The 25,480-nt window shown below is 50.3% G+C and overlaps 2 protein-coding genes across 2 annotated transcripts; both read left to right on the top strand.

Annotated features, from left to right (window-relative positions):
- Positions 1-1,547: 1,547 nt before the first annotated feature.
- CD300C (CD300c molecule) lies at positions 1,548-6,158 on the top strand. The gene is made up of 4 exons (XM_039229750.1): positions 1,548-1,952; positions 2,469-2,801; positions 4,644-4,767; positions 5,816-6,158. Exons 1-4 carry the CDS (start codon positions 1,892-1,894, stop codon positions 5,952-5,954), a joined length of 657 nt encoding a protein of 218 aa, XP_039085681.1. The 5' UTR covers positions 1,548-1,891; the 3' UTR covers positions 5,955-6,158.
- Positions 6,159-7,557: 1,399 nt separating this feature from the next.
- Positions 7,558-18,452, top strand: CD300LB (CD300 molecule like family member b). Its single transcript, XM_039229751.1, is given in 5 exon segments — positions 7,558-7,708; positions 14,536-14,865; positions 16,085-16,172; positions 17,353-17,428; positions 17,430-18,452. Coding segments are annotated over 5 exon segments (564 nt in total). The 5' UTR covers positions 7,558-7,668; the 3' UTR covers positions 17,460-18,452.
- The last annotated feature ends 7,028 nt before the right edge of the window (positions 18,453-25,480 follow it).

The following is a 25,480-nucleotide window of genomic DNA, read 5'->3' as shown; positions in this document are numbered from 1 at the left end:
GTGATTAGGGAAGGCTTTCTGAAGGGGTGACATCCAAGGTGAAATCTAAAGGGTAAGCAGGAACAAGCAATGAGAAAAGGTGGGCAAAGGATCCAAGGAGAGGGACAAGCAGGTGCTAAGGCCCTGGGGCAGGACAGGTACTATGGCTGGAGCACAGGGCACACGGGGGCAGGGGGAGCAAGATGGAACTGCAGAACCCAGCAGTGGCTGAGCCCTCTTGGGCTATGTAGACCAACCAAGAAGAGTGGGTTTCATCTGAAGGGGATGGGACGGCGTACTAGCTACTGTTGACTTTTGTTGAAGTGCTCTCTTGCTGATGAGTGGAAAAGAGGAAAGACAAGGCACTGGGGGACCAGGAGGAACAGGGATGTCACCATCACACTGAGAGGAGAGAGGGTGGTTGCAATGTCAGGGGGAAGAGGGAAAGTAAGCAGATGGAAAGTGCTAGAATAAGCATTAAGTGACAGAGAGAGGATCCCTGGTGACATGGTCTGGTTGCAATAATCCTGGGAATATTGTTGCCTTTGATCAGAATAAGATAGTGGGGGGGAGTGGAGGGGAGGGGGGAGATGGGCATGGAGGAGGGCACTTGTGGGGATGAGCACTGGGTGTTATATGGAAACCAATTGACAATAAACTATTTGTAAAAAAAAAAAAAGAAAGAAAGAAAAGAAAAAAGAAGAAAAAAAAAGATAGTGTGGGAGAAGAGCAGGTCTGGGAAGACAGTGTTTAGGGGGAAGTTGATAGACCTAGTTGTGCATGATGAAGCTGAAAAGCTGGCATAGCCCAGGCAAGATGTTGGGTCCCGAACCTTGACCTGCCTTACTACTGTTTCCAAGGTAAACTCAACCCAAACCCATCACATCAGAAAAACAAGCCACTCTGAGTTAAGACAGACTTGCCTCCCTACCTCCAGACAAGGACCTTCCCTCATTTCTGCACCTTGAAGAGGCCCCCAGTCACCACTGTGAACCCAAAGGAGATGCTAGCAGCTTGTGTTTTGGAGGACCACCATCTTGTTACACAACCATCCCTTCTGCACCACTGGATGGAGAGCAGAGGCCCAACTTCACCTTTACATTTCCCCAGCATCTCTCAGTACCTCCAATCTCTGCACCCTCTTGCCATCCTCAGTACTCTGCCCTGCAAGTCACAGCAGAGTGGACTTGCCAAAGAAGAAAGTAAAAAGTGAGGTCCTTGTGTTGGTGATGGCTGCTTCATGTCTATGCCTGGAGAACAAAGAAACACAGCCTGAGGGATTTGTGCCCTGGTTGGGAACCCAGAGTCAAAATGAGATGTTTGAAGGCATCTGAGGTCACAGTGCCAACTTATGTGGCCAGAGGAGAGCAGGGGTCCCATGGGGAGAGTGTGTGGAGCGGCAAGTTGGGGAGGGGGTTCCTAAAATTACTGTGGTCACCACTGATGGGTGCTGTGGCCTCCACCCCAGAGATGATACATCCTAACTGCAAGGAAGTGACATGTCACAGGGGTGTGGGTGGCCCCCTGAAGAGGAAATGTTCTGATGTGGTTCCACAGTGTGAGGGTGAATGTGGATAGTGAGAGGAGCAGCTGTGGGCTGTGGAGAGGGACGGCAATCTCACACCAACACCAGACCTGGATTGGGACCTGTCCCCAGATTGAGAAGAGCCCAGGGCACCAGGTCGTGGGCTCTGCTCCGGCCCGTGCTCTTCTCTCCCCAAGCTTCCTCCACCATGACCAGCTCGAGTGACCATGGAAGAAGACTGTGGGGACCAAAGCCAGGCTGGACAAGGAACCAAAGAAGCCTAGGAAAGCAGAAGTGGGACGCGGAGACCAGAACTTCTGTGAGAGGCTTGAAATTGTTTCCCCTCAAGAGCCTGACATTGCTGTGGGTGACGTCTGTGCCGTAGGAATGACCCCAGGGGACGGGAGGGCATGGCTGCCTGCAGCTCTGCTCCTTCTGCAAGTCCCAGGTGAGTGGAGCCGAGCCTGGGCAGGGAAGTCGACCCTGGGTGGGAGGGAGGGTAGGGAGAGGTGGGGAGGAGACGCCCAAGGGGAAGGAAGAAGGATGTGGGAGGAAAGAGGGAGAGCAGAGAAAATTCCAGGAGTGGCCAGCTCCTGCCTCAGCAGCGACCAGGAGGATTCAGCGTGAGTCTTGTCCATTGTGCTGGACAGAGCAGCACTGACGAGAGGGGAACCTGGGCTCGCCATTACCTTCATTGTCATGGTCAGAAGTGATGTCTTGGAGCATCACACACACACACACACACACACACACACACACACACACACACACACACACCATGGACACCCTCTCCTTATCCACTTTGCGAGGAAGAAGCTCCTTCCCCTTCATCTTCTCCCTTGAGTCCCGCCAAGGCCTCCTCCAGGTCACGAGGGCCTTTGAGGGACCCAGGGGGTATCTTGACCCCAAAGCCCGTGACCCAGGCCCATCTGGTGAGGGGCCTGCACTCGGCTGTGTTTTCCAGGCTGTTTGTCTATAAGTGGCCCCACCTCCGTGTCAGGCCCCATGGGGGGATCCCTGAGCGTGCGGTGTTCATATGAAGAGCGGTTAAGAGGATATCCCAAATACTGGTGCAAACCAGCATGTTTCCGGAAGATTGTGGAGACCAAAGAGTCAGACAGAGAAGTGAGGAGTGGCCGCGTGTCCATCAGGGACCATCCTGCAAACCTCACCTTCACAGTGACCTTGGAGAACCTCGTAGAGGATGATGCAGGAACATATCGGTGTGGGGTCGATACATCCTGGTTAGGATTCTCTGGAGAGCCCACCCTCACCATCGAGGTATCTGTGACCCCAGGTGAGCTGTATGCACCCCTCCCCCAGCGCCAGCACCAGGGCCCCTGAGACTGGGGCTTATCACCCCAAACCTTCAGGAAAGCAGTGACACGTGGGACAGAAGAGTGAGGAGAGGATGGTGCTGGTGACGGGGACACCGGGGATGTGTACGCATGTGCTCTCATGAGTGTGTCCACATGTGTGTGTTGAGATGTGTGTACATTCGGGTGTACACTCCCACTCACACAAGCACATGCACACCCCTGGCTGTCGGAGACGCCTCTGTGTGCCACACCCTGACACGCTGTCATGCCTAAAGCTCTCCCAGGGAGGGGTCAAGGAGTGGTCCTGAGTCTGGGGACAGCTGCCTTCTTGTCCTGACAAGGGTCCTGTTCACTCTGAGGGGGACCTCGAGTCTCCTCCTGGACTCTCTCTCCTCCCAGTGGGGAACAGAACTCCTTCAGGTATTTCCTCCTCACCCTTACAGGCTGCCCATGACCCCGGGGCCCTAGAGAACATCACATGTCATGGATGGTTCCTGGGGCACCAGCCTCACTGCTGTGACTCTGAAGGTCTGCAGCAACCTTGAGGGGGGCCCAAGAACAAGCCTGAAACCCTGATCTGGGGCTTCTGTGACCATTTGGGAACCACCCTGCCTTCCAGCTTGACCCTCCCCCTCTTCCTCTGGCACCTTGTCCCCACAGGAGGGAACCCAGAAAAACCCTTGAAAGTGCTCCCCTCAGACAAAGGAGAAGGATGGGAAAATATGTTCTCAGGTCTTATGGCCCCAAATACACCAAATAATTCTTCTTTAATAGAACCTTGTTTTTGTTTCCGAAGAATCAAATGAAGGTCATCCTTCTAAGTGTGTAGATTTTTTTAATTAAAAAAAAAAAAAGGTTATTATTTTTGAAGGAGAGAGAGAGATAGCATGAATAAGGGAGAGGCAGAGAGAGACACACACACAGACTCTGAAGCAGGCTCCAGGCTCTGAGCTGTCAGCAGAGAGTCTGACGCGGGGCTGGAACTCACAAACCATGAGATCATGACCTGAGACAAAGTTGGACGCTTAACCGACTGAGCCACCCAGGCGCCCCTAAGTATGTGGATTTTTATCTCGTGCTCTTATTCTGATGTTGTCTCTGGTTCCTCTGAGGTCCTTCTTGTAGGTCTTAGTTTCTCTCTCTCACACATGGGGTATTTCCCTCCCATGCCCTCTGTGGGTTCCTCCTATTCAACAGCGAGGAGCTAAGCATCCACAGATGTCCCTGGGGACATGAGGGAAAGACCTTTTCCCCATTGGCCTCAGGACAGGCCACTTTCTATGGGGTCCACCGGCTGTGTGTCTGCCTCCCTAGATCTTTCTTTCTGGTCATTCCGTCCCCCAGAGAGGACTGTGCTGACAGTTCGGGGACCAAGAGCTTTGAGTGCCATGGTTTCCGTCACTCAGTGCAGACTGTTTCATGATCCTCACCCCAGACGTCAGCCCTACCTAAGGACCCTGGTTCCCTCAATCTGGATCTATCTCTACAGAGTAAACATCAGCCCGTCCTCTGCTGGGGTGCACACGGTGTGGCTGTGGCTGAGCCTGGAGCTATGTGTTCGTTCTTTCCACACACTCAAATCCCTGGTGAGCAGGATGACCCACCACGTGAAGGTGCCCACCTGGCCAGGATGCACCTGCAGCGCAGGCCAAGGGAGGACCAGAGACCCAGTCAGGCCTGGGTGTGCTAGGGGGGATGTGGAGCCAGGACATCTGTCCAGATGGCCTGAGTGACCAGGTCAATGTGAGTCAGAGCCACATAGCTGACCGAGTGGGAGACGGGGGTGAGGGTGGGAGGCCTGACATGCGCTTCCTTCTCAGGCAGCACTAAAGCCCCCAGCATCGTGAGGTCCACCAGCCCCCCAAGTCTTCACACGACCCTGCCAGCACCCATGGGGAGCACTGCGATCCGGCAAGAGACCCCCAGTCCCAGCCAACATCCTGGGTAAGGGGCTTGCATGTGGAGATCTGTGACACCTGGCTGACCTCTAGACCACCCGGGGAGCCGAGGAATGAGGCCCTGCACCCTCGTTATTTACCAAGTCCACACCTAACCGGGAAGGTCCTTCTGTGGACACAGCCCTGAGCCACTGAGCCACAATCCTGCTCTGACAAAAGCAGAATTCACACAAGGACTAGGTCAACACACTCATCGAGATAAGTGTGCGAGCTTGTGATGAGTGCTTGGAGAAAATCCGTCAGAGGGGTCGGGAGGGCCCCTGCGGGAGGGGGACGGGAGCGCTATCCAATACACAACCTCCAGGGAAAGGACATTTCACTGGAGAACTGCAGGATTTGGGGAGCCCGCGCTCAGGTGTCTGCAGAAATGGGGCTCCGGGAAGGGGGAAGGGCAAGTGTCAAGAATTTTACAAAAGGCGCCTTCAGGACTTGGCCCAGGCCAGGTGCTCTGGGAGCCGGTGGCCTCTGCACTGTTCCCCTGTGCCCTCCCCCCAGCCCTGGCCAGAGTGGCATCCTGTTGATCACCAGGCCTCTGAAGAAAGTGAAAGCTGAGCCATGTCATTCGTCCCTTCTATCATCAGCCACTGAATTAGGTGCCGCACAGGCACCAGATTAAAGCTAACGTTTCTGATCCCTCGTGGGAGATACTATTTATGGGAGAACAGACACCAGACAAATAACCCCGATACCGATTTCTAGCCCACAGACAGGGTAACCCCCAAACGCAGAAGGCTGAGGTAGAACCCTCTTCCCTGCCCAGGATCCACGTCACTCCCTGCGGCCTCCCTCACATCACTCCAGTGGCCGGGCCCTTTTCCGTGTCCACCAACCTGTCTCAAGGGCACCTGTTATCCCGATGGGCACGGGACTGGTCTGCTGTGTGGGGCTGCCCCGCCCATGGACCCACCTGGGACTGATTTCGGTATAGTTTGTTGGGGCCTCAGGACATGGGCACAGGGACAGAAGGAAAGCGGAGGGTATCAGGGCCTCTCCCTGAGGATGTGGCTCACCGTCCGTCACCGTGTCCCCCACAGGTCCCCGCTCAGCAGCGTCTACTTCCTGCTCCTGGTCTTCCTGGAGGTGCCCCTGCTTCTGAGCATGCTCAGTGTGGTCCTCTGGGTAACCAGACCTCAGAGGGGCTCTGGGGGGCAGGCGGAGTCAGCCGGATTATGAAAACCAGTAACACCTATTGCCCATGGATGATCTGCTCCGGAGAACACAGCACCTTTCATGGATGAGAACGGCCTTCTGATAACACATCCAGCTGTTATCCACATTTCCATCAGAACACTCTGTAAACACTTTTGGTAACTTTTTTCTTGCAATGTATCATAGACACAAAGGAATAGATCCAATAAATGCATACTCCTTTAAATACATTTTAATGTTTATTTATTTTTGAGAGAGGCAGAATGTGAGGGAGGGAGGGGCAGAGAGACAGGGAGACACAGAGTCTGAAGCAGGCTCCAGTTTCTGAGCCGTCAGCACAGAGCCTGACGCGGGGCTCGAACCCACAAACCATGAGATTGTGACCTGAGCCGAAGTTGGAGTTGGTGTGCTTAACCAACTGAGCCACCCAGGGGCCCCTCCCACATTTTTTTTTTAAAAAACGAACTGAACTCAGTCGCATTATAGGAGTTGTTATTCTTGTTGTTATTGAGCTGCATGAGCTCTTTATATATTTGGGATATTAACCCCTTATCTGATACATCATTTGCAAATATGTTCTCCCATTCTTTTGGCTATCTTTTCATTTTATTGACTGTTTCTTTTGCTGTGCACAAGTTTCTAATTTGAGGGGTGCCTGGGTGGCTCAGTTGGTTAAGCATCCAACGCTCGGTTTCAGCTGAGGTCCTGATCTCACAGTCGATGAGCTGGATTCTGCGTCTTCCTCTCTCTCTGTCCCTCCCCTTCTTATACTCTGTCTTTCAAAAAATAAAATAAAATGTTAAAAATTTTTTTTTCATATTTTAAAAACTAAGCTGTTCTTCAAGAGTTTTAGCTACTGGGTTATAAATCAGGTTCCCAATTAAATTACATCAGGTTAAGGCTAGAATTTGCTTTATTACTAATGAGGAAACCCAGTCCATCAGGCTTGTCTCAGCCTCCTGCCCTGGGCTTATTTTGGTCGACTGTCTATCTAGCATCTGAAGCTTTACTCAGGGCACTAATAATAACGTAGAGTGCTGGCCACATCCTAGGATTGTATCCTCAGAACTTCGCATGTCTTTCTCACTTAATTCCTATAACAATTCTTATGAGCCCAGTTTACAGATAAAAAACTGAGGCTCAGAAAGGTTTAATAAGTTGCCTGTGGTCACACAGCTTGTAAGCGGCGCTTGGGGTTAGAGCCCAGGTGTGTCTGATCCTACAGGCTGCACTTTTATGCCCTTGGCTGTAATGTCTGAGCAAATGCATCCCTAGGTGTGCCAAGGTTGCTCACCTGACACCTGACTAAGAAGGAGGCACTGCTCTCTGCTGCCGGGGCCCACTGCTGGGGTAGAGAAACATTTCTGGAGCTGACACCCAGGCTATTGTACCCCTTGGACCCAAAGCCCAATAGGTTCAACGCATCCTGCTCTGACTCTTCTGCAGACACATCTCATCCTGCCCCTCCTCATTCCATACAGCCGTCTCCTCTCTCCTACATAGTGGGGAATTTTGTGCCCTGTGACCAGGCCCTTCTAAGAAATTACACCCACTTTGCTGAATAATTAAAAGCAGGAAATACTCTATAAAAGGAAGTGAATGGGTAAGAAACGCAAAGGCGGTCCAGTCAAACAAAGCGCAAGCTGGGGCTCAGGCAGAGCTCCGAGAGTCCAGCTTGGATCCGAGTGTGAGCTCCAGTGGTGGGTGCAGAGGGGCAAGGCGCCGGGGAGGCAAGACCATGCGGCTGCCGCTAGTTCTTCTCCTTCTCAGGCTCCCAGGTGAGTGCAACTGGGGCCATGGGGACTTTGTACTACTAGGGCAGGGCAGGGGATGGAGAGCTATCCCAGGCTGAAGGGGAAGTGTCAGATTGGGGGAAATGAGTAGTGGCTTTTTTCGTGTATTCAGCAAAAGCATGCTGGGGTCTTACTTTGTGGCACACATACACCAGGCCCTGAGGAAGTGAAGGGAAAAGGGAAACAGGGCTGGCCATTAAAAAGAGAACCCCATGGGATGCCTGGGTGGCTTAGTTGGTTAAGCATCCAACTTCGGCTCAGGTCGGCTCAGATCATGATCTCGCGGTCTGTGAGTTCAAGCCCCGCGTCGGGCTCTGTGCTGACAGCTCAGAGCCTGGAGCCTGCTTCCGATTCTGTGCCTCCCTCTCTTTCTGCCCCTCCCTTACTCTCACTCTGTCTCTCTCCCTCTCAAAAATAAACATTAAAAAATTAAAAAGAGGACCCCCAACACTCAGTGGATGAGGCATACAGATTAACAGCAAACAATGGCAGGACAGTGAGGCATTGATGGTACTATGCTCAGAGGTCCAAGCAAGTCTGGCTGAAGGAGACACGGAAAGCCATATAGACAGCACTCGTTTGATGAGCCTTGAAGAAAGGGATCAGCCAATCAAGCAGAGAATGGAAAAGAGCATGCCAGGGAGAGGGAACTGCTTCGCCAAGACATGGAGGCTTGAGAAAACATGGTGCATTCCTGCACTGGGGGACCCACGGTGGGCAGGGGGCCTTGGGGCGGCTGGTTGGTCATGAGGTTGGAAATGCACAAGACAAGATTACAAAGGCCCTTGGAGGTCATGCCCAGGAACCAAGGCTTTCAAAGAGAAAATTGCTCAGGAACCCAGGTGGGATGATGGGAGATAAGTTGTGTGTTTTTTTCCTCTGTGGAAAGCCACTGCACAATGAAAAGACATGAGGGACAGTCCAGACGTTTGCAAAACATATGCTGTATGTGTGGGTCACACAGTCTTCTCTCTGGGCCAGTAGGCTGACAATCTGGCAAAACAAGACTGGTCCACAGGGGTCCCCCACAAAGGGCATAGCTAGGGAGTTGGGAGATTGGAGTTCCAGTCCTGACAGGGGTGTGTGACACAGGCAAGTCCCTCATTGCTCTAAGACCTGGATTTCTGGTATGAATAGAAAGTCCCTGAAGCCCTTCCTAGCTGTAATGTTGTGGGACTCTGCTATTCGGATCAGATATAAATAGATGAAGGCTGTCATTCTCAAAGTATTTCTGTCATTGTGGATTTTATCAGTGACGTAGAAGCCCTGTGATGATACCTGTAGATGAGTGAGGAAGGCAGTGGCTTCTCTGTGACTTTTACGCTCCTTAGGCAGGACTCCAAATGGCCCAGAATTCCCAAAAGACAGCAATTCAGAACGCCCGTATTTCCCCCTGGACTCTACCTGTACATTTGAGTTCAGAGACCTCCATCTGCTCCCTCTCTTAATCCCAACATCCAGCTCAGCAGGAGGCCAAGGGGAAGGGTGAGCTACCTGGGCTTGCACACACAATACACTCATGCAATGAAGTCAGATGCACACACTCCCATTCACATCTGTATTCTCACACACTCACACAGAGTTACACACACTCATGTGCACACACAGGCTCACATAGTGTGTCTTATATGCACACACCCACACAAACTGTCTTCTCCCCCAGATGAAGGCTGGAAGCACAGTGGCTGCTCTATGGCTCAGGCAGGGTGGGTGCTGCAGAGGTGAGGCAGGGTGTCCCTAGTCCTCCTTCAACTTTCCGAGTTAATGAGGGAAGGGGGTGAAGTAGCCAATGATACAAGAAAAGCCACCCCATTAGCAGATGGCCATTAGACACTCTGGGGTTACTTCTGTGAAATGAAGAACAAAAGTGGATGGGGTGAAGTCAGAATGACCCAACTTCCGGTAGGACGTTCTTGTCTGCTGAGTTTCATGGTTCTGCAGCAACCTAAAGGGGAAGGCAGGGTGCTGGCATAGTTGGGTGCTCAGTAAGCATTTGCAAGTGGAAGAACAAGACCACAGACTTGTAGCCCAGAAATTACTCTTTGGAGCCTGAGATGATGCAGTTGCAGGGGGACATGAGCAGGGACGCCTACTCCATCAGTGCAAGGCAAGGTGGGATCCACTCCCTTTGCACATCCCAGACCCTCATGAGCCCCTCTGCTCTGAGCCCTGCCCTTGGCTGCCTTTGGCCCATTTTGTGTGTCATTTGGCATTTGCTCTCAACCCAGAGAGCTCAACTATTGTCTCGATTTTGACACAAGACTATTCACCAAGGATTGTGCATACGGGGCCAACTTCCCCCAAGGATTGATATGAAGGGTGAGGATTTCTATCTCAGGGTCAGGGGAAGGAAAATTGGAGATTCAAACAGCTTAGGCTTTGAAAACCCGTCAGCCCTGCTCCTGAGTCCTGCTCCGAGCTGACTGCTCTCCTACCATCTCCTCCTTCTTTCAGACCAACTCTCGACAAAACACAAAGACTTGATGAATAGTTCCACCCATTACGGTCTGTGTTTATAAAAACCCCCCACATATTTCTTTTTCAAACAAGCCCAATCACATTATGGATGCTTCACTGCCAGATTAAGTTAGCAAAGCTACAGTAGGAATAGTATCTCTCTTCCATTGTTTGTGATTATTGGCAAATACCATCTATACTGAGTCTCAGCGCTCCAGGCTCCAAGCTGTCAGCACAGAGCCCAACGGAGGGCTCAAACCCACGAACCGTGAGATCATGATCTGAGCTGTAGTCAGACACTTAACTGACTGAGCCACCCAGGGGCCCTTTCTGCTGACTCTTGCATTTGATTTTAATTTACATCATTGCTGTCTCTTAGCAACCTTGTTCCTAATCGAGTCCTTCTGATTATTACCATTTTTTCTTAGTTGTTTTGTTAATGATATAAACATTTTCACATAATAGAATGTATGATTTAGAAAGGGAAATTCGGGGGCCGCCTGGGTGACTCGGTTAAGCATCTGACTTTCAGCTCAGGTCATGATCTCACAGTTTGTGGGTTTGAGCCCCGTGTCGGGCTCTGTGCTGACAGCTCAGAGGCTGGAGGTTGCTTCGGATTCTGTGTCTCCCTCTCTTTCTGCCCCTCTTCTGCTCACACTCTGTCTCTGTCTCCCTCTCTCTCAAAAATAAATAAACTTAAAAAAAAAAAGAAAATGAAATTCTGCCCTCCACCCCAATTCCAGCACTGACCACTGATAAGAGTTTGCAACAACTACGGTCCTTTTTTTTCCCTACGCATGCGCTATAGGAAAACCACAGAAATAGGAGCCTACACACTCTGTTAGGCAACTTTTCAAAAACCTGATAATATCATATCTGGGACATCTTCCCTGTTATTACCTGTGATTTGTCTTCTTCTCTTAAACGTGGTATGGGTGGACCATAATTTATTAGCCTAATGTCCCAGGAATTGCATTTGAATTGAATTTGCTTCCAAGGTTTACCGTTTGTTATGTTAGCACTGCAATTAGAAGCCTTATACTTCAGTGCCCACTGGTGTGGAAATTATAGTTCATGCCAGAATCAAAATGATTATGGCCAAAAATCTTGACGGCCAGGTCCTTTGTAAAAACAATCATAAGCTTAGGGCACCTGGGTGGCTCAGTCGGTTAAGCATCTGACTTCAGCTCAGGTCATGAGCTCACCATTTATGGGTCTGAGTCCTGCATTGGGCTCTGTGCCGACAGCTCAGAGCCTGGAGCCTCCTTCAGATTCTGTGTCTCCCTCTCTCCCTGCTCCTCCCCTACTTATGCTCTATCTCTCAAAAAGTGAATAAACATTTAAAAAAAAATCATAAACTTTATTGGTACCTTCCAGTATCCAAATACTACACAAGGCATGGGGATTGGGAGGGAGGAAGAGAGAAAAAACACAAACACAAAATCTCTGCTCCTCAGGACAGGGTGTCTAGTAAGGGAGACAATGAGAGAGGCTGGTAATGGTAACAAAATACCAGTGCAGCACTCAAGTTCCGATAAAGGTATGGGAACAATGGGAGGAACCAGTTCTGATTGGGAAGGGGAATAAAGTGACCAGTAGGCGGGCTGGGCTCGAAGAAGGGTTTCCAGGTGGAAGGTAGGATGTGAGCCACAACGTGGTCCCCGAGAGAGCACATCAGAGTCAGAGGAAGGGAAAAGTGGGGGCACCAGGTTATAGGATCCAGTGGAGGCAGGGAGGGGCAGGAAATGGTGCTGGACAGAGAGAACTTGGATCTAGATGGAAGAAAAAACACTTGAGTGCCCAACTAGAGTTTTAAATCATTCTGAGACAGTGGCGAGTGGCTACAGTGGAGATCATGAGATGTTGCTCATGACAAGTGTAGTTGAGGATGGGCTAGGGAGAGTTTTAGCACGTAACTCCAGCAGTGATATGCAGAGGGCATAGCAGAAGGGGGTGCAGCAGGCGCTGGAGAAACCTCTCTGGATGCCGCAGCCATGATCTAGGCACCAGATGAGCTCCTGACCTGGTGACAGGCTCCCGCTGATGGGGCAACCTCTGAAAGAAGGTCTGCGGTTTGACATGTACCCTAGTGTTACAACAATCCACAGAATGGAAAGTAGCACAGCCATTTTGCAAACCGAGAAACAAGACCCAGGGAGGTTAAGTAGCTTGCTCAAGATTTCCCAGGGAGCGTGTGGGAGACGTGTCTTTCTGTGTCCAAATTCACTCTCTTTCTGCCGTGTCATGCTGTCATCACGAAGGGTAAGAGTAGGGGAGGAAAGAAGAGAATCATTTTGAAAAACATTTTTGAGGCAGAGTTGACTACATTGTTTACCAATCAGTTGTGGAGGATAAGGGTAAGGCAGGGTCAATGAAGATGCCAAGATCTCTTCCAAATGCGCTAGTAACACAGTTGGGTTTTTGTTTTTTTTTAATGTTTATTTTTGAGAGAGAGAGAGAGAGAGAGCAAGGGAAGGGCAGAGAGAGAGAGGGAGACACAGAATCTGAAGCAGCCTCCAGGCTCTGAGCTGTCAGCACAGAGCCCAACGCAGGGCTCGAACTCACAAACTGAGATCATGATGTGAGTTGAAGTCAGGCAACCGACTGAGCCACCCAGGCGCCCCATGACGCAGTTGATTTGAAGAGCATAGAGTTTGTTCTGCTGATTGAATACTACTTTTATTTCCAAAGGCTGCTGTAACAAATTACCACACACTTAGTGGCTTGAAACGACAACATTTGCTACCTTACAATTCCGAAAGTCAGAAGTCCAAAATAGTCTGACTGGCTGAAATCAAGGTGCAGGCTAAGTTGGATTCCTTCCAGAGGTTCTGGGGAAGGCCCCTCTTCCTCACCCTGTTTGGCTTTGAGAGGCCACCTACATTCTTTGGTTTATGATCCTTTTATCTTTCTTTAGAGCTGACAATGTAGCATCTTCCAATCTCCCCCCTGACTCTGACACACTCTTTTTCATCTTATAAGGACCCTGGTGACTACATCAGACCCGACTGAATAATGCAGGATAATCGCCCCACCTCAAGGTTGTTAACTTAATCACATCTGCAAATTCCCTTTGGCCCTGTAAGGTGACACATTCAGACATTATTGGGATTAGGACGTCATTGTCTTTGGGGGGTATAATTCTGCCAACCACAAATGCAAACCTTGAGCCAACTACAATGGCATCAGGGAGAACGTTCAAAGTGTGAGAAAATGCATCTTCCTGGTACAACAGACCTGACTCTCTCTGCCTCATGTAGATGTGCCCACCTCCCTGGCCTGGTCCTGAGGCTCTCAGGCTAAGACAGTCAGGAGAGGCTTCCATTGTGTTTCTCTGCTTCTCTTGCTTGTTCACTCCCATGTGATCAAGGCACAAGTGGTCATGGCCAAGGACAGAGTATCTGCCCGGCCACATACGGTCAGCTTAACTAGAATCAGTCCCCAGAGCAGCAGAATGCCCTTTCCACTTGTGCTTGTCCTTAACCCGTCCCACTCTGAGTAGACCTTTGCTAGCTAGCATGCTCTGTGAGTCCTCCACTGGAGAGAATACTGAAGAAGACCAAATTCAGGGTGGATTTAGTTCTGTGACTATTGACTTTGGGGTAGACATGTACAGTGTGTGTATGGAAATGGTAGACTAGTGCTAAGGGGAGAATTTGGGAAACAAATATGGGATTTGGGGGACCATCAGCATATCAGCAATAACCGAAATCATAGAAATGGAGAATCCCTCCATGCGGGTGTAATAAAGTGGGACAACATGAGACCCAGAAAGGGGACCCTGAGCAACCCCTGAGGTGTTCTCAGGCTGGTTCATACCGACTCACAAGAACTGACTCGGGGCCTCTCCTCAGCTGTGTGGCCAGTCACATTGCCTCGACTGTCCGAAACCAGCCAGGACGGGAATAGTTACACTAAAGAAATTGGGGAACAGCTACAGATGGAGATTTCCTTCCCCAGAGGCTTAGTTGTTACGTATTAATTTACCAACACACCATTGTCTGCACCAAGATTTAAAGAGGGAAGAAGAGAAATCAGTAGAGGCCTCTGAGATGAGCGGTCAGAGAAGAGGTTAGAGAGGGCCGAGTCAGGAAGACAAGGAAAGACCGTGTCAGAGAGTCAGGAGTTTCGCTGCTGAGAGCAGGGTCTGGAAGATGAAGGACCCAAGAGGTTGGGACATCATTACCAAGAGAGCTGATGGGGAAGCTGGATGGAGGAGGCGGATGTTCAGGACGAGGTGGGGGCATGGCCGAGAAGGCAAAGACGCTGGCTCAGTCTCTGGACACCAGCCTGGGGCCACTTGAGCCCAATGGCTCCAGGTAGCAGTAAATGTTTCTTGGGATTCTGTTTTCTAGGCTGCTTCTCCATCGAAGGCCCAGAGTCTGTGAGGGGCCTAGAGAGGGAATCTGTAACCGTGCGGTGTGACTATGAACCAGGATGGGAGACCTACAGGAAGTGGTGGTGTCGTGGAGCATACTGGGATTTGTGCAGGATTCTCGTTCAAACCACAGGATCCCAGCAAGAAGTGAAGGAAGACCGTGTGTCCATCAGGGACAACCAGAGTCACCGCTTCCTTACAGTGACTATGGAGAAAGTCAGGCAAGATGACACAGACACTTATTGGTGTGGGATCAGAAAGAGTGGACCTGACCTCGGGGCACGTATCAGAGTGACCATTGAGCCAGGTAAGAACTTTCTTCTGTACGCAGTGAGGCCTTCGTGCTCAGGACAGGAAGACAGAGTGCTCCTGCTTCCTCCTCCCCGAGGGCAGAAGGGAAATAGCTGAGTGCCTGAAAACAGTCTCCATCAGTCGCTGAGGTTCCCTGAGGCATCTGTTGATGCAGAGCAGGGCTGGCTGGCCCTGGGGTGGGGGTGAGGACATGGACCCTGCCTTGGATGTCCATGGCCCAGGCCTGCTCTCCTGGGGACTGGACAACCCTGGCCACCCCACATTATCTGATCAGAAGCCTGGCTGGACCTTAGACCCCCACAGGCATTACTCTAGGAAAAGGTCAGTCTCTGATAGTCACACTCCAGACCTGCCAATACACAGAGAGGGGCAGAGGGGCCACCTGGGGAAGCCAAGAGGGTCCCAGCACTGAACCCCAGAAACTTGGCCAGCCCAGCGTGGCTGCGGGCCCCCAGCCTCTCTCTTCTCTACTTTTTCTCAGCTGCATAAGAACAAGCAGGGAGTTAGAGGGACCCAGGAAGGGGCTGGTGTACCAGTGGATGCTTTAAGGGGAAAGGAAGACTTTGACCATTCAGCTCATGTCAGGGGACGCTGCTGGTTTTTCTGGAGTCTCCTCAGGCCTGGGACTCAACTAAAAAACAGGTCATGGATACTCAGTGCCAGGCTGGTCTCAGGAATCCATGACCAAACAGGCCACCATAAATTGTCTTCATAGCATCTCATGAAGATGTTTGATTTATCACAACCTTTGCTCATGATTGAGCCAGACGTGCCCTCTTGTTCACCAGCCCTCCTCCCCCTTACCACCCCAATAACTGGGGCACCTCATTTCCAGAACCACCTGTCCCTGAGCTCATCTCAGGCACCACTTGAGCAGAAAAGACCAGGGACTTCCCCTCCCTGCGGAAAGTCCCACCTAAGAGAGATAAGCAGAGAAGAGGTGGGAAGATTTATGTCTCTCCCCACAACCCAGTAGAGTGCTTCTTCCTGCTTCATGTTTATTTCTTCTTGCCACACTTGAAAGTGATGGAAAGTGGCGGTGCTGCGATTCAGATGACTCAACAGCAGGGAAGAAGCATGGAGACTGTATCCAGAGACCCAATGCCCCAGTGCAGGGGCAGGGCAGCTCCCGGGGAGGGCTGGCAGAGCACTGTGAGCTGCGCATGAGTCCCTGTCTGTGCCCATAACCTGTGGCCGACTCTGCCTGTGTCTAGAGGGAACGCTCCTGACCACCTTGGCGAGCATGCTATCCAGGACGACTGCCAATGGCCGTGCTGGGGTGTCGTCCGTCTCCCACAGCAGGTAAGTGGTTGCTATCCTTACCCTGCCTCTACTTGGGGCGTTCCTGCCCATCTCACCCCTCACCCCTGTCTCCCAAGGCCAGCCCTCCCTGGAAAGCCACTCTGTAGAAGCTTTCTCTATGAGCATCATCCTCACATTTAGTTGTCAGCAAAAAAGACCTGATGATCTAGTACGGGCCAAGGGGAGATAATACAGGATCTCCACCGTGCAAGGCACCAGGGGCCACCAGGCAGGAATGTGGGTCAGCAGCCTGGAGCTGGTATTTTCAGGAGCAGCGAAGTCACAGAGGCAGGCACACAGCCTGTCATGAGGGACCCTACTGTGCCCATAGGCACTCTGGGAAAGGGGAACCACAGGAGGGACAATTAGAAAGAAACATGGGCTCATGGGTCGCCTGGGTGGCTCAGTCAGCTAAGCATCAGATTCCGTGTCTCCCCCTCTCTCTCTGCTCCTCCCCCCCAAAATAAATAAACATTAGAAAAAAATAGGGGCGCCTGGGTGGCTTAGTCGGTTCAGCGTCCGACTTTCGCTTAGGTCATGATCTCGCGGTTCGTGGGTTCGAGCCCCGCGTCAGGCTCTGTGCTGTCTGCCAGCTCAGAGCCTGGAGCCTGTTTCAGAGTCTGTGATTCCCTCTCTCTCTGACCCTCCCCTGCTCATGCTGTCTCTCTCCTAGAAATAAAATAAAACAAATATATATATAAAGAAAAAAATAGAGGGGCTCCTGGGTGACCCAGTTGGTTAAGCATTAGACATCAGCTCAGGTCATGATCTCACAGTTCATGAGTTCAAGCCCTGCATCAGGCTCTGTGCTGGCAGCTCAGAGCCGGGAGCCTGTTTTGGATTCTGTCTTCGTCTTCTCTCTGCCCCTACCCTGCTCTCATTCTGTGTCTCTCTCTCTCAAAAAAATAAACATTAAAAAAATTTTAATAAAGACAAAAAGAAAAGAAAGAAAGAAAAGAAGGTGGTTCCGAAACAAAGCAAAACCAAAAAGTTGAAGTTACTTCTGAGATGCCCTCAAGGTTGGACCATTGAGAAGGTTCACAACGGCCTTCAGAGTGGGGTTGCGGGGGCCCAGGGTCACAGTCTTGGCCATGCTGGCCAGTGCCCCTCTGTGTCAGGGCATCGAGCATGACGGTGCCTGAGGGGCCTGGGGCTCTGATGGCTCTCTCCCCTCTTGCAGGACCCACTACATCCTCCTGGTGTTCGTGAAGGTGCCCATCTTGCTCATACTAGTCGGTGTTCTCCTTTGGTTGAAGGGGCCTCAGTAACAACAGTCTAACTACATGAACTTGTCCTTGATCTTCTCACCAAAGACACAGCCGCTCAGACAGAAGGATGAGCAGAACCTTCCGACCCCTGGGCCCCATTTCCAGAGGAGACATGGGCTGTGGAAGAAATACTTCTGAGTCCTTAGGACGCGGTGACTGGGCACTAAGGGGCTGGCCAGGCACCCTCCCTGCTCTGTACAGCTCAAGGTCACAGCTCGGGGCCCTCCTGAGGAGTCAGGGGGTGCTGGAGAGCCAGTGTCTGTTCCACTCCTTCGGGTAGCAAATGCCCCCACCCCACGGGGGCTTATGGTCAGAGCTGCTGGGATGAAGCCTAAGCCCTGTCCTCTCTGCTGGAGAGAGCCGGGACAGAGCCAGAGACTGAAGCACAGAGAGAAGAAACAGGGGTGTGGGACAGAGACTGAGAGATGGAGCCCGGCCCAGGTGCTGCTCTGCTTCCTTCCTGAGATCAGCTCAGCACACCTTGTGTGTTTTTCTTAAGAAAACAAGGGTGTTTTCTTAAGCCAGCCACGTTGGGTTTGGATGACTTGTGCCCACAAGAACCCTAACTGATGCACGTGCACATGCACACACACACTCACACCCCAAAAAGGTGGTGGGTTCCTGGTTCTGGGGCATCCCCTCTGCCCCGGGGGGACACTCTGAGTGCACCGAGCAGAAGAGGGACCAGGAGTCTCTCTGGGCCCAGCTCCAGTGCTGACCTTCCGCCCTCCCCCACTCCTCCTCTGTCCCGGCTCCCCGAGCTCCCTGCCCCTCACCCCTCTGGGCCTGGGGCTTCCTGGGTGCTGCCTCTGTTCCTCGGGGCTGCTAGGCCTCAGAAACTACCTCAAGGTTGGGAATGGCAGTCAGGAAAACTGTCTGGGGGAAACAACGTTGCCTCTCCTAAATGACAATGTTTAAATAATCTTAATAATTACTTTCTTTAAATAATCTTAATGATTAAAAACGTCTGAAATAGGGCACCTGCCTGGCTCAGTCAGTGGAGTGTGAAACTCTTGATCTCAGGGTTGTGAGTTCAAGCTTCACATTGAGTGTAGAGACTACTTAAAAATAAAATCTTCAAGGGGTGCCTGGGTGGCTCAGTCGGTTAAGCATCCGACTCTTGGTTTCAGCTCAGGTCACGATCTCACAGTTTGTGAGTTCAAGCCCCATGTCAGGCTCTGCGCTGACAGTGCAGAGCCTGGTTGGGATTCTCTTTCTCGTCCCTCCCCTTCTCATACTGTCTTTGTGTCTCTCAAAATAAACAAATAAACTTAAATAAAATAAAATAAAATCTTTTAAAAAATGTCTGAGATAAACGATGTTTTTTTTCATTTGTCCATTTGGATGGATTTGGTCACTTTGTGCCTGATGGGTCATGGGTTGGTTAAGCATTTGACTCTTGATTTTGGCTCAGGCTGTGATCTCATGGTTTGTGAGTTCGAGCCCTATACTGGCTCTGTGCTGACAGTCCAGAGCTTGTTTGGGATTCTCTCTCTCTTTCTCTGCCTCATCTGTGCACTCTCTCAAAATAAATAAATAAAGTTTAAAAATAGATCTACCATCAGCAAATTTCAAGTAGACCGCACAGTATTACTATTTTTTAATACAGCACAGTGTTATTAACTACAGTCATCATACTATACATTAGAACCCAGAATTTATCTTGTAACTAACACTTTGTGCCCTCTGAGCAGCATCTCACCATTTTCCCCGTGCCCCAGCCTTTACTTCTCTGTGGAATGTTTCCTTCTGAACACCCAGGGCACATGTCCACCCTGCCCTTTGTTCTAATAGGTAGGCCCTGACTCTCAGCCTCAGGAGACTATGGGAAGATGCCTCACCAGTGGATAAAGGAGAAGTGAATCCCTGAATCCCTGTACCCAGTCTGGAAGATGGGACACTGTCCCCTATTTGGAAGCTATAGTGCCCTCTCTTTGCCCTTCGGCTGATGAGAAACCTTCTCCCACTTTATACTTGGTTTCGGGCTCTGGTCAGTGGCAGGCCTGAAATTCCCCTGGGCCCAGAGAAAATAGACTTAGAGTCAGACTGAGACCCATTGAGTCACTCTTTTGCGGACCAAGGTACACAGTCCACCAGCTCCAAAGGTCCACCTCTGTGAATACTTCCCTGGACCCAGCCTCCTAAAGATACGACCAGACTCAGGTGACAAGCATATCCTGGGAGGCAAAGCCAGCTGGCCCCCATGGATGCAAGGCTACTGGCAGTTGCTGCCCTGATGCCGGGTTTGCCCACAGTGTCTCATTGTTGATATTCAACAACCCTTATGTCTTTGTGAAGATTCTGTGGTTGGATTGCTACTCTCGTGACGTCATCAAAGAGAATACATTGGAGTAGGTGTCTGTCATCTGTCCTGAACACCTCCCCCAACTGCACACACACACACACACACACACACACACACACACACACACACACCACAAACTTCTGGGAACCGCCCCTTTGTTTCCCATGAGAACTGTCAAGCAAAACTTGTCTCTTACACCCACTGTCCAGGGTAGAGAGAAAGACAGAAATTATAAATTAGGCATTGGGGCAGGGTAGCATTTTCTAGTAAGTGTGTTTCCACTAGGAGCCTGGTGTCAAAGCCCCTGTGCCCTTCAACAGCTCTAGACAGGCACAGCTCCTCATATGCTCACTTCACCCAGAGTTAGGGGAGGCAGAGAAATGGAGAGAGTGGGAACACATTGCTCTTTTAAGAAGCAAACACGGTTGGGGCGCCTGGGTGACTCAGTAAGTTTAGAGCCCAACTCTTGCTTTCAGCTCAGGTCATGATCTCATGGTTTGCAGGTTCAAGCCCTGCATCAGGCTCTGTGCTAGCAGTGTGGGGTTGCTTGGGATTGTCTCTCACTCTCTCTCTCTCTCTCTCTGCCTCTCCCTCTACCTCTCTCTCTCTCAGAATAAAAAATAAACGTAACAATATATATATCTTGGGGCGCCTGGGTGGCTCAGTCAGTTAAGCATCCGACTTCGGCTCAGGTCATGATCTCATGATTTGTGAGTTCAAGCCCCTCATTGGGCTCTGTGCTGACAGCCAGCTCAGAGCCTGGAGCCTGCTTCGGATTCTGTGTCTCCCTCTCTCTCAGCCCCTCCCTTTCTCATGCTGTCTCTCTCTCTCTCTCTCTCTCTCTCTCAAAAATAAACACTAAAAAATAAAATAAAATGAAACAATATATGTATCTATATTTAAAAAACATATTAGAAAAAAAGAAAGAAACACAACTTCTCCTTCCTCATGAGTCTCCTTCTCCGTGAGTCCTTACTTCTTCTCTCTCTCTCTCTCTCTCTCTCTCTCTCTGGAGGGTCTGTACTTCTGAGCAGCTTTGCAACCACAGAGGAAGTTCACCAAGTGCAGGGCAGAGCTGGGCAGGGCAGGAGAAGCAGTGGCGGGAAGGACACCACGGTGGAAAGGGCCCTTCCCAGCACCTGGGGCACTGGATTCATTCTACTTGATGCCAGATACGTCCTGATGTGGAGCAAGAGGAACGTTCCGTCATTGCTGACGGGCATGTAAAACAGTTACAGGCACTTTTAACCGTTGGGAAATTTCTCACAAAACTCTCAAAAACATACTAGAACCATATGACCCAGAAATCCTTCGTATTGACTCAAATCAACTGAAAACTTACAACCACACAAAAACTTGCACATGGATTTTTATAGCAGCTTTCTTCCTTTTTTTTTCTTTAACATTATTTATTTATTTAGAGACAGAGACCTGCGAGTGGGGGAGGGGCAGAGAGAGGGGGGAAAGAGTGGATCCCAACCAGGCTTCGCACTGCCAGCACAGAGCCTAATGTGGGGCTTGAACCCCCAAAACTGAGATCATGCCCTGAGCCAAAACCCAGAGTCAGGTACCCAGGCGCCCCAGTACGTCCCCAATTCTAAAGCAACTGTGGAGGCAGCCCCTCCTTCCTCTGGCTGACCCTGAGCCCCCTCTGGGGGTGGCACCTAGCCTCAGTTGCCCCTGGGGTCTCCCTCCAGCCTTGAGGAGCTCTGAGGGGTGACACAGACCACACCTGATCCCCAAAGCCTCTGCCGTGGAACCCTCAGCACATCATCTAAGACACCAGAAACACTGTCCCCTTCGTCAGCCACACATGGCGTCTGCCACAGACAGAAATACTTATAACGAGGAAATGAGAAGCTAGGGCAGGCTGCATTTAGAATGAACCGAAAGCTTACTAACGGGTTTTCACGACTTACCAAGAAAAGTCGACCAAGATAAGAGAGAAGAAGACATCTCTAGTTCAGGCACAATGAGTAACAGGTACCTGAAGACAGGAAGTTGGGAGGCAGACACCATTGATGGTTAACATGATGGCATCTGATACTGGACAGACCTGAGTTCACATCCCAGCTCTGCCATTTCCTTGCCTGCCATCTTGGACCTTTTGTTTTCAGTAACCATCAGTTTCCTCACCTGTGAAAGGGGGATGAGCACAGATCCTGTCTCACAAAGCAATCTTGATCATGAGGATTAAAGAACACCCAGCTGGCCAAGCGTTAGCTCAATAGCTCTCAGTCCACTCTCCAAGTGCTTGGGGAAGTCGGTGAGAAACCAGGATGATGCAGGCTCTTTGAGACATCTTTCCAGGCAGAGGAGAGAGGAGACCCCAAAGTTCTGGGTCTGGTGCCAGCCCAGGGTGAGCCACCTGCATTCACACTCAGAACTGGGAATTTGAATTTTATGTAATCCGCCTCTGCAGGTAGCAACAAGAAGTGGGCAAGACGGGCGCCTGGGTGGCTCGGTTAAGTGTCCGACTTCAGCTCAGGTCGTGATCTCATGGTTCATAGGTTCAAGCCCTGCATCAGGCTTTGTGCTGACAGCTCAGAGCCTGGAACCTGCTTCAGGTTCTGTGTCTCCCTCTCTCTCTACTCCTCTCATGTTCTCTCTCTCTCAAAAATAAATTAAAAAAAAAAAAAAGAGGGGCACCTGGGTCAGTTGAGCATCCAACTTCGGCTCAGGTCATGATCTCATGGTTCATGAGTTTGAGCCCCGCATGGTGCTTTGTGCGGACAGCTCAGAGCCTGGAGCCTGCTTCGGATTCTGTGTCTCCCTCTCCCTCTGTCCCTCCCCTGCTTGTGCTCTGTCTGTCTGTCTGTCTCTCTCTCTTTCTCAAAAATAAACATTAAAAAATTTTAAAAATAGGATAAAATAAAAATAGATTAAAAAGAAGGGAAAAAGAAACCTGGCCTCTGGGGCAAATCCAGACTTGCCCCACCAGCAACCCAGAGTGATGACTGCTGTAGACGAAGAAAGCCCTCCCCCACCCCGAGCCATTGCTGGGTCCCTTCCTGGGAAGTGGGGCCTGGGCCCCTCAGCCAGCCCCAGGGCCATCTCCTGGTCCTGGACCCTTGTCCCAGCCAGAGCCTGGTGAAGGGCGGCCTGGGAGCCACATGCCGTCACCAGTCCCCTTGTGTCCCATCTCCCTTCTGGCACATTAGACTCTCTCCAATAATATATCATTTGCACACTCTGCACACCAGTATTGTGCACCAAGCAGGCAAGAAGCACTTCAGGGGACACCGTGGGAGACCCCAGATGAAACAGATTCCCAAGGACCCCCCCACACACACACCTCTCACAGGGAGAGTGGATAAACAAGTCCTGCTCAGCAATAAAAGAAACAACTGGGGTGCCTGGGTGGCTCAGTCGGTTAAGCATCTGACTCTTGACTTCAGCTCAAATTGCAATCTCGATGTTCATGGGATTGAGCCCCACACTGGGCTCTGTGCTGACAGCACGGAGCCTACTTGGGATTCTCTCTCTCCCTCTCTCTGCCTCTCCCCTGCTCGTGCACTCTCTCAAAATGAATAAATAAACATTAAAAAATAAAATCCACATTTTAGGTGAATTCCACATAAAAAAGGGAAAAAATCTATAATTTAAAAAATTTCTTAAATGTTTATTTTTGAGACAGAGACAGAGACACACACACACACACAGAGAGAGAGAGAGAGAGAGAGAGAATAAATACTTTAAAAAATATATCCTGAGAAAGAGAGAGAGAGTGAGCAGGGGAGGAGCAGAGAGAGAGGGAGACACAGAATCTGAAGCAGGCTCCAGGCTCTGAGCTGTCAGCACAGAGTCTGACACGGGGCTCAAACTCACAGACTGTGAGATCATGATCGCAGCTGAAGTTGGACGCTCAACCAACTGCGTCACCCAGGCACCCCTTTAATGGTTTTTTTTAAAAGCCCATCCAACAGACTTTATATTCTTCATCAGATCATCTCAACAACAGAAGTCTTCAGAGAATTAAATCTATAATTTAACTAAATTAAGGTCCTACTGACTCTTATGGTGGCTTCTTTCTGTGCTCAGTAATATTATAGCAGGATCTTGCATTTGGCTAAATTTAATGTGGCCAAATGCAGATTGAGGATGCTTCCCTCTGGGAAGTATTTATGTTTCCTTCTGCTGGTTATCATTTTAATTTAAGTTTTCCTGTTTTGAGTTTCCCTATGTGTGGGAAGGGTAAGTTTGAATCCCAGACCCATGCTTACAATTCTCAAAGGACATTATTCATATTATCATGATTGTCAATAATGTTGTCTCCTTGAAGCTGCAATAAAGGCAGTTTATTGTTATTATTAATTATGATTACAATTTTAATCATTTCCCTTTGTTCACAAGCAGGTAATTCCTAATCTGCTGTTTTCCTGAGGATGTAGACCCTTTAAGGATTCTGGTCTTAAATGGTGTCTTAAGTACAGCCCCTCCCATTCAGTAGCCTGAGTCTATTGTGCCCCAGACTCCAAGTTCATTCCAGCACACTGGCCTCCCTGTAAGAGCACTTGGCTGAGAGAGGCAGAGCTTCCTCTCTGGTTTCACTGGTCACTATCCATTTTGGAGTTTTAGTTTCTTTGTGTGGCCTTTGGGGATGCCCTTGGAGTTGGCTGATACAAGTTGCTTCCTACTCTTTGCATCATGGACTCAGCACTGCCTTCATCATGTGGCAAACAGTGATCACACCCAGACTCAGGGCTTCTGGGAAAGAAAATCAGGTGATGGTTCTGAGAAACCTTCCAGGAGCCCTGACCACCAGGTCTTCCATGACATCTCATTGGTGGGTTCAGACAAAGGTGACCACCTTGAACCAATAACTCATTCGCAGCCAGACAAGATGGCGGCTCCATCTTGGAGGAATGGAAGTTGGGCAGGAGGCCACCCAGTTGTCTGCCACAGAAACCTTCCTACAACCCACTCTACTCTCTGGCCCATCTGATGTCTTCTCGGATCCCTGTGCCTTGGTTTATGTGAACAAGACAAATTCCCTGCTCTCACACCCACCTCTCAAGGCCTGGGGCTCTCTGTAAGCTGCAATTTTGGGACTGTGACCCTTTCCTTCTCTCTTGGCTTTCCCAGATCAGTCTCCTGCTGGGCAATAGCAACTCCCTTTTTGCAAACAGAAGACTCCTGGAGGGGAGAAGCTTCTCACAGCTCGAGTCTTACCTTAGCCATCCTCCCTTTCCAGGTGATTGTGATCCTGGTAACAACTATTAATACTTTATTCAGCTGCTAATTTCTCTCCTAAATTTTTCCAGATTTCTGAGGGAACAAGTGGCCTTTCAGCACTAAACGCCCTTCAAGCTAACTCAGCTCTCCTCCCCGTTCCCAGGGAGGGTATGTCCTCAGCTGACATTAGCAGAAGAAAGATGGGGCATTGCTGGCAAGGGCCTGGGAGCAGGAAGAATCAGAAATTCTACGAGGCACAGCCCAGAGTCCCCAGTTAGAAAGTCCCCAGTGGTAGAGTCTAGTCTGATCCTTTGACAGAGACACCTAATTGAGCCTCAGAGACATCACTGCTCATTTGCTGGTGATCATCTCTTTATACAGAGCAGCCAGAGACAGCACAAGATGTCATCTGACATCTGACCCTCAAGTTGACGCAGCAACTGGAGGACGTTTGGACGTGTCTGCCAATGTCTCATTTGGTGATGTGTACCTTCTGTGGGCTCTTGGTGTGCTGTGATTTGGTACCCATTCCCACCAGCCTTGGGAAAAAAACAAACAAA

This window comes from Hyaena hyaena, unplaced genomic scaffold (assembly GCF_003009895.1).
Source record: "Hyaena hyaena isolate Hyena2069 unplaced genomic scaffold, ASM300989v1 scaffold_39, whole genome shotgun sequence".
Classification (NCBI taxonomy): domain Eukaryota; kingdom Metazoa; phylum Chordata; class Mammalia; order Carnivora; family Hyaenidae; genus Hyaena; species Hyaena hyaena.
This window is presented reverse-complemented; position numbering and strand designations above follow the sequence as displayed.